This window comes from Palaemon carinicauda, chromosome 15 (assembly GCF_036898095.1).
Source record: "Palaemon carinicauda isolate YSFRI2023 chromosome 15, ASM3689809v2, whole genome shotgun sequence".
Taxonomy (NCBI): Eukaryota; Metazoa; Arthropoda; class Malacostraca; order Decapoda; family Palaemonidae; genus Palaemon; species Palaemon carinicauda.
The window spans coordinates 126,410,138-126,423,728 of NC_090739.1; the positions used below are offsets into that span (position 1 = coordinate 126,410,138).

The window sequence follows — 13,591 nt, forward strand, 5'->3', positions numbered from 1 at the left end:
AAAGGGGAGCAAAGAGAAGCTCAGATCTCTGGCATGGTGTAACTCCAGCAGAAAGGAACGAGCAGAGAGACTCTCGCTTTTTCAGGACTCCGGACACAAATGAGGCAGCAAGCTCATTGGACCCATCACGGACGGCCTTGTCCATGCAGGACATAATGAGCAAAGGGTTAATTACTGCACTGCAATTTGTTCAGTGTACTTTCCTCTTGGTTAGGGTAGAAGAGACTCTTTAGCTATGGTAAGCAGCTCTTCTAGGAGAAGGACACTCCAAAATTAAACCATTGTCCTCTAGTCTTGGGTAGTGCCATAGCCTCTGTACCATGGTCTTCCACTGTCTTGGGTTAGAGTTCTCTTGCTTGAGGGTACACTCGGGCACACTATTCTATCTTTTTTTTTTTTTTTCTTCCTCTTGTTTTTTTGAAATGGTGTGTTGGACAGGCTTAATAGAAGGGCCATGGATGCCTGGTGGTTTATCAAGAGGTTGTCTTTTCCTTTTTCTGATTTTTTCTTCTCAAAACCATCCTTACTGTCCTCCCTTCAGTTGAAGTGGCTAACCTGGAGGGTATTTAGCCTTGCATGGTGTATCGGCTCCTCCATGTTGACCAGTTTTTCCGACTTTTTACTATAGTCTATGGATATCATCAATCACTTTTATTATTATTCTGTACATATTGTTTTTGTTTTAATTCTTGTTAATCTAGTTTTTAAGTATGATGTCTCTTTTTTATTTCTATTAATTCTTATGCTGTCTGGAGACATTGAGCGAAATCCGGGACCAGTACGTCCTAGATTTCGTCAATGTCGTCTTCTGTATTGCAATATTCGTGGTCTTCATGCAAATATCCGAGACCTTACAGTTGCGTCCAGACAGTATGATATTCTTTTGTGCTCAGAAACTTTGGTTTCTAATATGAGGCACTCATCTGAGCTCCTTATAACTGGTTTTAAGAAGCCAATAATGCTGAAACGTGATTCCATTCCTAGGGCCAGGGGAATGGCGGTGTATATTAGGACCGAGTACCCTGCTTCTCATAAGTCCTGCTATCAATGTGGATGTCATGAGATTCAGGTAATAAAAGTTTGTGGCAGGCATAACAACTTTTATTTGTGTTCAATCTACCGGAATCCAGACATGGATGATTCTATCTTCGATTGTCTTCTTACCATTATGGCTAAGATACAAGAAGATGATAGAAAGGCTTCGTTTGTCTTTGTTGGTGATTTTAATGCTCACCATAGGGAGTGGTTGAGTTCTATCTCTCCTACCGATCGCCATGGCTTAAGAGCTTTAGACTTTGCCTCTGAATCAGGCTGTGAGCAAATCATAAATGAAGCTACTCACAGGTCTGGTAATTGCTTGGACCTCGTATACACTGACTCCCCTGGCGTTATAACTAGTAAGGTTGGTTCTCCAGTCGGGACTTCTGATCATGCCTTGATTTCATTATTAGTGAAGACTGAGCAGCCTGTCCCTGATATATCATATTCTTGTAAAATTTATATGAAATCCCAAGCAGACTGGAATGGGATTTTGCATGATCTTTTGTGCTTGAATTGGTCACAATTATATAATAGTGTAGATCCTGTTGTCCCTTTGAATGAGAATCTAGTCAACATAATTGATAGGCGTATCCCTTCTCGTGTGCTAAGGTACCGAATGAAGGACAAACCATGGTTCAATGATGATTGTAGACGTGCTTATTTGGAGAAGCAGGAGGCCTATCACCTTTGGAAGGGTAACAGATCAGATTTGACCTGGAACAACTATACTCAGCTTCGAGCTTTTGCTCAGAGAGTTTATGCCTCAACTGAAAAGGAGTACAATTTAATCATAAAGGAAACCCTCTCTGGTACAACTCAGGAACATAAATGGTGGTCTACCCTTAAATCTGCACTCTTTGGTGTAGATGCAACAGTTCCTCCTTTACTTAAACCAGATGGCTCCGTCACTCACTGTCCAAAGGAAAAGGCAACCCTTTTGGCTGATGTTTTTGACAGTAAACAGAGTAATGAAAAACTTGAACTTCCTCATTCCTGTTTTCCTGAGGCTAAACTAACTAGTTTAGCTTTTCGATCTCGTGAGATTAAAGCTCTGTTGATGGACCTTGATGCTTATGGAGGTGTAGACCCAAATGGTATTTTTCCTTTGTTTTTTATAAAGACAGCAGATTTCTTAGCTCCAAAGTTATCTGTTATTTTACGCAAGTTAGCAAGAAGAGGAGCTTTTAGCACTAGTTGGAGAATTGGTAATGTTACTCCTCTATGTAAATGTGTTTGTGGTAGCTCAAGTCCCACTGATTACCGCCCAATTTCCATAACTCCCATATTATCTAAAGTTTTTGAACGTCTTCTGGCAAAACGTCTTAATAGGTTTGCTGAAGGTAATCATCTATTCCCTAGTTTGCAATTTGGTTTTCGTAAAGGCCTTGGAGCATGTGATGCCCTTCTTACAATCTCCAATGCAGTACAGAAATCCCTTGATTGTGGTCGGGAAGTTCGTATGATTGGCCTTGATTTTAGTGCTGCCTTTGACCGTGTTAATCATGAGGCCCTTGTTTTCAAACTGAAACAGTTGGGAGTGGGTGGGTCGTTTCTTAGCATTATTATTGATTTTTTAAGTAGTAGATCTCAAAGAGTTGTTGTTGATGGGCACCATAGTGAGTATAGGAATGTGATATCCGGTGTTCCACAGGGTAGTGTTCTTGGCCCATTACTTTTCATACTATATACACATGACATGTGGTTTGGCCTAGAAAATAAGCTTGTTGCATATGCAGATGATGCTACTCTCTTTGCATCAATTCCATCCCCTGAATGTAGATCTGGGGTTGGTGAATCCCTTAATAGAGATTTAGCTAAAATTAGTGCATGGTGCAAATTATGGGGTATGAAGTTGAATCCTAACAAAACTCAAAGTATGATTGTAAGTAGGTCAAGGACGGTGGCTCCTCAACATCCGGATCTCAGTATTGATAATGTTTCTTTAAATTTGTATGACTCTTTCAAAATTTTAGGCGTGATTCTTGACAGCAAATTTACTTTTGAGAAACATATAAGGTCTGTGTCTTCTTCAATTGCACAAAAAATTGGCTTATTGAGAAAGTCTTTTAAGATATTCGGTGATCAATCTATTCTGAAGAAATGTTTTAATTCTTTTATTCTACCTTGTTTTGAGTATTGTTCTCCTGTCTGGTCTTCAGCTGCTGATTCTCATCTTAATTTGTTGGACAGAAACTTACGGTCTATTAAATTTCTTATTCCTGATCTAGATATTAATCTCTGGCACCGTCGATCAATTAGTTCATTATGCATGTTGCATAAGATTTTTCATAACTCTGACCATCCTTTACATTCAGATCTCCCTGGACAATTCTATCCTGTTCGTAATACTAGGCAGGCAGTTAATTCTAATAGCCAGGCCTTCTCCATCATAAGACTCAATACTACGCAGTACTCTAGAAGTTTTATTCCAGCTGTTACCAAGTTGTGGAATGATCTTCCTAATCGGGTTGTTGAATCAGTAGAACTTCAAAAGTTCAAAGTTGGAGCAAATGCTTTTTTGTTGACCAGGCGGACATGAGTCTTTTTATAGTTTATATATGACATATTTGTTGTTGACGTTGTTAATAGTTTATATATGATATATCTCTTTTGACATTATTTTTTTTTAGAATGATTTATTGTTAATTTGTTCTCTTCAGTTATTTATTTTCTTATTTCCTTTCCTCACTGGGCTATTTTTCCCTGTTGGAGCCCCTGGGCTTATAGCATCTTGCTTTTCCAATTAGGGTTGTAGCTTGGATAGTAATAATAATAATAATAATAATAATCTGTCGAAGAGATTTTCCTGCTCAGGGCTCCTAGGCACCAGTCTAAGAAGTTAAAGACTTCAAAAGCCCTAAAGATTCCTTTCATAAGGTGGTCTAGGTCCGATGATGACCAACAAATCTTTGAGCGTCTCATGGCAAGGCGGCGGGGAGAGTCTACAAGACTTGAGAAGTCGCCCTGGGCAGAGGCAGGAACTCCCAAGCCGAGAACTTCTCCCGTGGCATACCAGACGCTCGATCTAGAAGAGAGTCTAGCAGGGGGAAAAGCAAATGCTGTCTTCCCTAAACTCTTCTTGGACTCTAACCAGTCTCCTATCACCCGCAAAGCTCTCTTAGACGAGCGTGCGAGAACGAGTCTAGTAAAGGCAGGTGCGGTAGAAGGCATGCCTAAAACAAACTCTGAAGGCGGAGAACGAGGAGCCACAGAAACAAACTGGTCAGGAAACAACTCTTTGAAAATAGCCAAAACTTTTCTAAAGTCCAAAGAGGGTTGAGTTGACTTAGGCTCGTCCAGTTCTGATTGTTGATCATCTTGATGTGCAGCAACATCATCATCAGAAAGTTCCTCATCCGAAAACTGATGAGGAAACGGCAACGGAGTGGGTAACGTCTGGTTCGCTGAGTCCGGTCGCACTGGTGCATGCGTGACGGAGCCAGACGCAACGTCATGGAACTGTTGCACAGTCTGTGAACTGTCAACAACCATGGTAGCGCGAGGAAGCACAGCGTCTACCCGAGACTGTCTAGACTGACTGGGTTGCGCAGTGGAAACCACACTGGGTTGCGGAGGTTGACGCACCGCGTCAAAACTAGTCACCTCTGATGGTTGTTGAACGTCCAGAACATCAACAACAACCTCCGTGCGTCGCTTAACGTCAACATGCGGCTGGCAGCCCACACTGGATCGCATCGGTGGAGGAACCCCCTCAACTGGTATACGTGAGAAGGTTACCTCAGCGTCAACAGGACGCACAACCGATCGCTTGGAAGGTTGTAGGCTAGGTACTGCACTCGCTGCTGGTACGGCAGCAACCTTCTTCGCATGAAAGTCCTGCATCAAAGACGTAAGCTTGGACTGCATGTCTTGCAGCAAAGCCCACTTAGGGTCTACGGGAGCAGGTGCGGCGACAGACGGTGTTAGTGTCTGAAACGGTACCGCTTTGCCTCTCTTAGGCGGTGAGCAGTCATCAGATGACGGCAACGAGTCCGAACTGACCCAGTGGCTACAACCGGGACGTTGGACTTGTCCTGAAGGGACCGATTTACGTTTTAAAGGCCGTGAGACCTTGATCCAAAGTTTCTTACGAGAAACACCTTCAGACGACGAGGTATAAATGGGCTCTCTCGTCTTACGTAGGTAGGGGCGATCTTGGGGAGATACGCCTGATACCATGGAGGGAACGTCTGTTCGCTGATTAAAGCCTCTCGAACCCATGCGTCGTACGACATTGCTTCTCCCCTGGACTTGGGAGCTTGCAAGAGGTCCCGGACTAGGAGGACGACAGGCACGAACAGACGAACCCTCAAGCGCAACACTGTTCACAACACTATCACTTGGCACTTTAGCACTTCCCACTGCACTTTGGCACTTAAGCTCCTTAACATCCGCCATGAGCTGATTACGGTCACTTGCAAGGGACTCAACTCTCTCCCCCAGGGCATGGATGGCACGCATCATGTCAGCCATCGAAGGTTCCTGAGTGCTAGGAGGGGGGTTAGGAACAACCACTACAGGGGAAGGAATAGGTTGTGGGGCATGAGGAGAGGAAACATCAATAGACCTAGAAGAACTTCTCCTAACTCTATCTCTCTCTAGCCTGCGTGTGTACTTTTCAAATTCGATAAAATCGAATTCCGAAAGGCCCACGCACTCCTCACACCGATCTTCCAATTGACAGGTTTTACCCCGACAATTGGAACAAACAGTGTGAGGGTCGATAGAAGCCTTCGGAAGACGCCTAGAACAGTCCCTAGCATTGCATTTTCTAAATTTGGGAACTTGTGAAGGGTCAGCCATTTTGAATTGGTCAAGGGAAAATTCCAAAAACTATCTAAGTCATCAACAATGAATCCGATACAAAAAAGAGTTCAAGGATTTGTTTGAAGAAAAACCCTGCACAGCGAAAGCTCAAAACCAGAATATAGTACTTCACCAATAAGATGTGAAAAACTCCAGTTTAGCAACAGCGAGTAAAGTACGTCTTGTCGACACGTCGACAGAGAGAAAATTGAGTCTTTGTTTACATAGAGCTTGGTATCTGGTCGACAGATGGCGCTGTTGGGCACACCCGCAACCTGTATAGCGATCGCTGGCGAGTTTTTTCTGTACAGTTTGTCTGTCGAGCAACAGAGTTGCAGCTATATATTCACCGGCTAAGTTAAATATTTAAAAAGTGGAATTTTACTTATCATAATCCAAATTTCTTTACCAAAAGCTCTCCATCCCATGCTTATCCTTCTTTTAATTTTGGTCTCCTGGGGAAACTCTTACTGTCTGTCCCAAGTATGTATATTCATTATCAATCTCTACAGGTTTATCCATAACCCTTATTCGTTGTATCTCTGCCTTTTCGTTGAACATTATCTTAGCTTTACTCATATTAATTGTCAGTCCTATATATAGTATATGGGTAAGTGCCTGTATTCATGATTCTTCAAATCTTGTTTTATCATATGGCTTCTAAAAAACTTTAAAATATATGGTCTTTTTAGACTATATGAACAAGGCTATTCATTCTTTAGACATTCCATGTGCTTCAAATCTATATTATTTGCATAAATAAGGCCAATTTTTAACCCTTTTACCCCCATTGCTATTTTGAACTTTCCAACCCTTAACCCCCAGGCGTTTTTCTTTTTCAAGCACGTTTTGTAATATTTTTTATTTTAGATTGTGCTGACAGCCTTAATTTTCATCATAGGGAGGTCAGGTTGGTCTCATTATTTTGGAAAATGCCTGAAGTTTCTCATGAAGTTATCAAAAATATGCAAAAAAAAAATGCAAATAGCAGTTTTTTGCAAAGACGTACTGGTACGTCCTTGGGGGTTAAGGGATGAGTTTTGTGAAACGTACCAGTATGTCCATTGGGGTTAGAAGAGTTAACATTGTATTGTAAACATTTATTCTTACAGACTTAAGTAATCCAATCTTGAAGTTAACATTGTATTGTAAACATTTATTCTTACAGACTTAAGTAATCCAATCTTGAATTTACTCTTCACATTACAGAGGTAGCAACACGAGTGACTTCCAAGTGTATCGAATTGATGGGTGGGGTTGGATTTACCAGGGACTTCCCAGTGGAAAAGTACTACCGGGACTGTAAGATTGGGACCATTTATGAAGGTACGTCTCACATACAATTAAACACCATAGCAAAATTAATTGCCCAGGAATATGAGAGTTAAGTATCGTAATCGTTGTCTTCTGGAATGCTTAGACGGTATACTTTATTGCATCATAATCTTTGTTGTTTTTGCAGAGGACTTTTAAAAGGTGTACTTATAGATGACTTGCTAGCTATGTAAGTACAGTCTTTTTATATGGATATGCCAGATAACTAGTTTTTTTGTACACTAGTAAATTCTTCAGATACGGTATATGGGAAACTATGTAGTAGAAATTGATGACATCTTTGCTAATGAGTTCACATCAAAGTGGGAGATTAAATAGGTTATTATTTTAAAGAGATTTGCGGTTACCTTGTGGAATCATTATACTGTGGTTTGATGATGGTGTATTTTTTCACTGGCCGTATGAAGGCATCAGTTCAATACTTATTGGTAATTATGAGTTATACCTTTTAATGATTATTATTTGGTAGCTTAACCATATGAGTCAAAATATGTCCTAAAGTGTCAAATGTTTTAATTAAGGTCAATTGAATTAGATATGATCAACATTTGTGCTGCAATGCTGTTTGTGCTTCCTCAATGGTTTTATAATTTTTATTTCTTTGCTCTGGCAAAGAGTGAGGTAAAAGTAAATAATATTTCTTATTATCAAGTGGGAATGCAAACATCTTTCTTTGATATTTTTCCAGAAAGAGCCATAAAATAATATGGAAAACAGTCTTCTTTCTTTTCTAATCCAGTCTGGAAAATATGAGCTGTTAAGGGCAGAATAGATACACAATGACGCTGTTGATTTTGTTTAAAAAAGTTTCTATACAGCATATTAAAATAGTTTAACTTTGGATAATGAATTATTACTTGGCATGTTGCACAGTATAGATAAATAATGAAACTTTGGATAAAAGACTTTCTAGTTTTGAAATGTTCAGAAAGGGCTAATTGTAAAAATCTTTAAATGTTAACAGAGCATTGAAGTTTAAAAATAACAAAACCAGCAAAAATGAAGCCGATTAATAATCAAATTGAAAAAATGAGTGAAAAATATTGGTGTTGTACACGTTGACTCATTGGATTTTTCTTTATGTAATTTTTCATATATTTTCTTTATGCAATTTGTTATCAATTTGGAGTTTTAAAATGTAAAGTTTAGTTTTGGGGCTAAGTATTACTCAAGAGAAGCATTCAATATCAGTTTTCTTACTCATTGTTTTAAGCAATATTGTATAAGTATATTTAGCAGAATATACAGTAATACTCCTTCTGTTTAGCTGCAAGTATTAACATTCTTTATGGTGTTTTATGTGTAAAATTTCTTCTGCAGTTATTAACCACGGAGTGTTAGTCTCGGTGATATGAAATTTCGCTTGGAACTTGATTTCACAAATCTAAATAATTTCAGGGATAAATTCAGTTATCATTAAATTAATAGAAATTTTTACTAACAAATTATGTCTGTTGTGGTTAATTATGATATTTTGAAGGCAAGGGGGCTAATGATAGTCAGGATTCCTGAAATAAGATGTTAACTCTCACCAGTTGTCCCTTAAGCAGAACATTGATTTTCTTATTAGTACAAGTGTTTAGTTTACTATTTTTTTTCTAGATTTCTCTTTGGTTATAAAATCTTATGTTAGTTTTAGGAGTACATTATTGGCACAGAAAACTTGGAATAAATTTTTACTAATTTTACATTCCGAAATTAAACTCGCCTGGCTGATTTAACTAAACAGATCATTATGTATAGTTCTTTTCCATTAATAACAGTATTTTTTAGTGTTATAAAATATTTGTACAGTAGTTTTTAATGGTTTGGGCAATTATAATTGGTAGGTAATTGGAATAAAATTATTTCATGACAATCTCGAACAAATTCTTGTCATTTATTTTCTGTGATTAGTATGCTTATGTTAGATTTTGTTGTTAAATGTAAAGTTTGCTACTAACTTAGCTTGGTAGTTTGACTAACCAATGTACCTGGTTTAGTATCGTTGTACATATTGATAAATATAATGATTATAAGGGATACTGTTTGGCTCATTTTTAGTGTAGCATTATGTTTATTGGGTAAAATTTGATTTCAAGCTCTTGGTAAAAGGAGAGTACTGATCTCTGGGAAAACTTAGGTATAGATTTCAATAGTAATGTTATTTAAAAAGCCATATTAACCAAAACAATAACAGTGCTGTACTCATTTGTACATACACATACATATACCAAGGCACTTCCCCCAATTTTGGGGGGTAGCCGACATCAACAAATGAAACAAAACAAAAAAGGGGACCTCTACTCTCTACGTTCCTCCAGCCTAACCAGGGACTCAACCGAGTTCAGCTGGTACTGCTAGGGTGCCACAGCATTTGTGTAGGTATATATATTTGTGATAAGTGGTTGTTATCTACAGATTCAAGAGTGGTCGATGTAATTATATAATTTGATTAAACTCAAGAATAATCCTTGGTGTACATATGGTGTATTTTGCCAATATTCTTTATTGCTCAAAGCAAGATGTATATTAAGCTTTACAATATTGATAACAGTTCAACCCTCTGAGAATCCGATGGTGCAATGTGGCGCCATTTGTTTATGTAGCCATAAGTGCTAAATAGAAAATTTATTCACCTACTAAACGTCAACGTAAGTATTTTTGATTATGATATCAATGCTCCCTGGCCTAAAGTCATGAACCTGACAGCGATTTGGTCACAGCCAGGATCACCAGAAGGTTAATATACACTATCCAAAAAGTTGTGACTAGGCAAGAATAATTGTCAGTGTAAGATATGTGATGAATTCATTGTATGAAATATCTTTTCACATTGAGGGAATAGTACTGAATTTTGTATCATAGTTGTACATTTGCATCGTTTTTTTCTGTATGTTTAAATACCCATATGAACTTTGATCTGAAATGTGGTTTGTAATAACAAAGGAAAAGTTTCACTCTATTGAACTCATTTTATCTAAAGGCTTCCCCTTACAAGAGTGATTGTTAAAATGTTCGAGTACAGTAGGTTTGTGTTGTGTAATATACAATTGACAGGTAGATTTTTATCAGAACATTATTGTCTGTATAGGATGTTATTACATTAGAATGAAGACCAAATATTAATTAGTGTTGTGATTATCAAAATAGAAATAAATATAGTTTCTTAATTTCTTTTTTATCATCCTGTCAAAATATTGCATCAGTGGACCAGATGAGACAGAAATTTTTGTATATGAATATACATACATACACATATACCAAGGCACTTCCCCAATTTTGGGGGGAGACGACATCAAACAAATGAAAAAAAAAGGGACCTTTCCTATGTTCCTCCCAGCCTGACAAGGGACTCGACCGTGTTCGGCTGGTACTGCTATATGAATATGTACATATATCACTTCAGGCAGAAATATTTTACAAAAACATTCAATCATGCTGGCCTAAACAATGGATTGGAAAGGAGGATTTAGCAAAGAATAAAGTAAATGTTTCTAATGGTCATAATAAAACTTACAAATCAAACAATGAATTTAAGTGATACCTAAATCCCAGTGGAACAGAATAATTGTGGGTTGCATTTCAAACCATAGAGCTCTAGAAAACATTTTAGGCATATTTAGTCAGCCTTTTAGGAGGCTGTATTCATCTCCAGATAGAAATACAATACTGTATTTGGAAGTAAATTTCTACATAATTCTTCTAACAATATTTTTTACCAAAAATCAGTAGTCAGCCCTCCTTATTTGCAGGGGTTTGGAACAGAGACAGGCCTAAGAATCCACAAATACTTGCTTCCCTAGGGTGGGTTAACTCCTAACCTAACAACTAGCAGCCCATTGCCTTCGTGCGGACGATTAATACACCAAGTAACTGACTGTACTAACTGATATTGTTTTACTTGGATTTTATCACAGAACTGTATAATTATTGTACAGTATTACAATATGAACACATTACAGTAAAAGTACAGTACATGTACACTCGTTTATAAGATTGCAATACACGTACCTGTAAATAATGTACTTTGATACCAAAACACTGTTATTCCTATCTAATATAATACTCACTGGTACTGTAGTACATACTGTATTACTATAATATATGTACAGTACTATCACTACAGTACAGCTTAATTAGCGCACAAGTAAGTGTTCGCTGTTTTCGGCAAGTCAACTCGCACCGTTCAAACTCGGCGTACACGTAGCCCATACTGTATCTACCTGTACATTACTTTTGTAAAATACAGTATTTTTTATACTGTAAAGTAGTTAATATACCATTAACACTAGAGTACTACACAATGAATACACTAAGAAAATCAAAATTAAAAGTATCAGTACAACACCACTAACCCTTTATGTCTGAAGTTCAACACAGTAAGTCTGAAGCTCGATGCAACTCTTTGAACCGTCGAATGTTTGGCGCTTGGGGTAGCGTAATGTACACATCATATTTTGTACTAAAATCACTATAAGTACACTGGATATGTACAGGATTTTTACATCAAAATGTGATTCTGCCCAAAAAGGACTGAAGCGGGAGATGTACACACAAGGAGAGACAATACAAGACTGAGGTTGAGTGAGGAAGAGATGGGGTGTTGTGCTGTGTGGAGAGGGAAATTACACAAAGGAGGGCAGTCAGTTTGAAATCATCGGGTCGTGAGAGTACTTATCGCTAAGATGTGATTTTTCATTTAATAGGGTAAACGATTTTGTATCGCAAATGACCGAATGTGCAAAGATAGAACCAATGAAGACAGAAGACTGACTATACCTGTACTTCAATTTATCCTTCCACAATAACTAGCTTCCTAAATTCATTAAGAAGGGGTGACACAACCTTTGCATAATAAAGAGTTCCCACAAAGATAGTTATAGGGAAAATTCAGATCACCTGTACCTAGTGAACTTGTTGGAAACACTAGTCATCAAAGCTAATGAACAAAGTCATCTGCAAAGAAAATGTAGAATGCATGAAAATATCCAAGTAAGTCCCAGGATAGTCCGTGTTTTAAGATGGTTAAGGTAACCATATCACATTCTCCATGGATTATGGAGCACCGAAAGGTGATAGGATATGTAACGGCTCCTCACTTATCCTTCCCCTTGGTGGATTTGACTAAGTAAAGTCTATTGGGGTTGCAGATATCTATGGTTATCTTAGGATGCATCCCTGATTATACACTATATCAACGGATTGTCGTTCCGGCGGTTGGAACCCTGTGATACCTGACGGTAATTCTCTTGTAATATCACTTGCAGAAATATTATACAGTAGAAAGCAGCCGAAGGGAACTTCCATCAGGACGACATGGCTCGAGCCCAAAAAAACTTTTTAGGACATAATTATGGCAACAGACATAGAATTCAACAGCATGCAGAATAAGAGCTAGGGAGGTAATCGAGGAGTCTACAGAGGCAATCACAGTTGGAAGATCTATGCTTAGCTCATCCCAATAGGTTCACATGTCTTCCATTCTTCTTTATTAAGACACTAGCCATATAAAATTGCTGCTATCATGCAGAAATTTTATGCTACAAATTAAACTAAGTGATGCCTGACTTTACAGGCACATCTCTCTAGTAAGGGAGCACTATGTTCATGCAAGGAGTAGTGTTTCAGGTAGATAATCTTGAAGTGAAGGCTCTTTTAGGTCCCTAGCAATTATTTAAGGCATACTTGAGGAATCCAGCACCCTATGTAGGCTATATGAAAGATAAAATCATGTTCCAAGTTTGATCCAAAGCAGACGCATAATTAACTTCTTTACTTATGCTTTTTGTCAGGAAAATAAAGTTATACAAGTGCTTCAAAGGTGAATAACAAATTTACACATGAAAAGAAATTTAAACATTTACGTAGTACAGTAAAAACGAGATTCCAAAACATTTGCAAACTGATACAATTGAACAATTAATGTACAGTACATGAAATACACCAAAAATTCATTCAATTGATATTCTTTGTTTAATGATAAAACTACAGTAGAATAGATAATTAAACCAATTTGGTAATTGAGAAGGATGAAACAAAAGGAAATTTCGAACACCGCACACTCGTGTACATATTCGAGCCATGGTGCCAAGAGAATAAATGCAGCCACTGGAGATATGACACTGTTGGAAAGAGAGGACTTACCATTATTTATCGTTGCTTTACTTTGTTTAAGTACGCACTACAGCTAACATCATTCTAAGAGCTTGGTAGATATTGAGACATGTAAAGTAAGAGGTTCGGTGGTGTATAGACGCATCGTTTATGTACCAGCCTGTGACATATATACTAATGTTGAACATTCAGCTATTTTGATTCATACATACATACATATATCAAGGCACTTTCCCCAATTTTGGGGGGTAGCCGACATCAAACAAATGAAACAAAAAAGGGGACCTCTCCTCTCTACGTTCCTCCCAGCCCG

At 38.1% G+C, this 13,591-nt stretch overlaps 1 protein-coding gene across 1 annotated transcript in view; it reads left to right on the top strand.

Moving 5' to 3' along the window:
- Positions 1-10,334, top strand: part of LOC137654721 (short/branched chain specific acyl-CoA dehydrogenase, mitochondrial) — a 36,323-nt gene extending 25,989 nt beyond the window's left edge. Inside the window, exon 9 of the mRNA XM_068388617.1 lies at positions 7,057-10,334. Coding sequence (XP_068244718.1) covers positions 7,057-7,235 — 179 coding nt within the window. The 3' untranslated portion in view covers positions 7,236-10,334. The remainder of the gene's footprint in view (positions 1-7,056) is intronic.
- Positions 10,335-13,591: the final 3,257 nt, after the last annotated feature.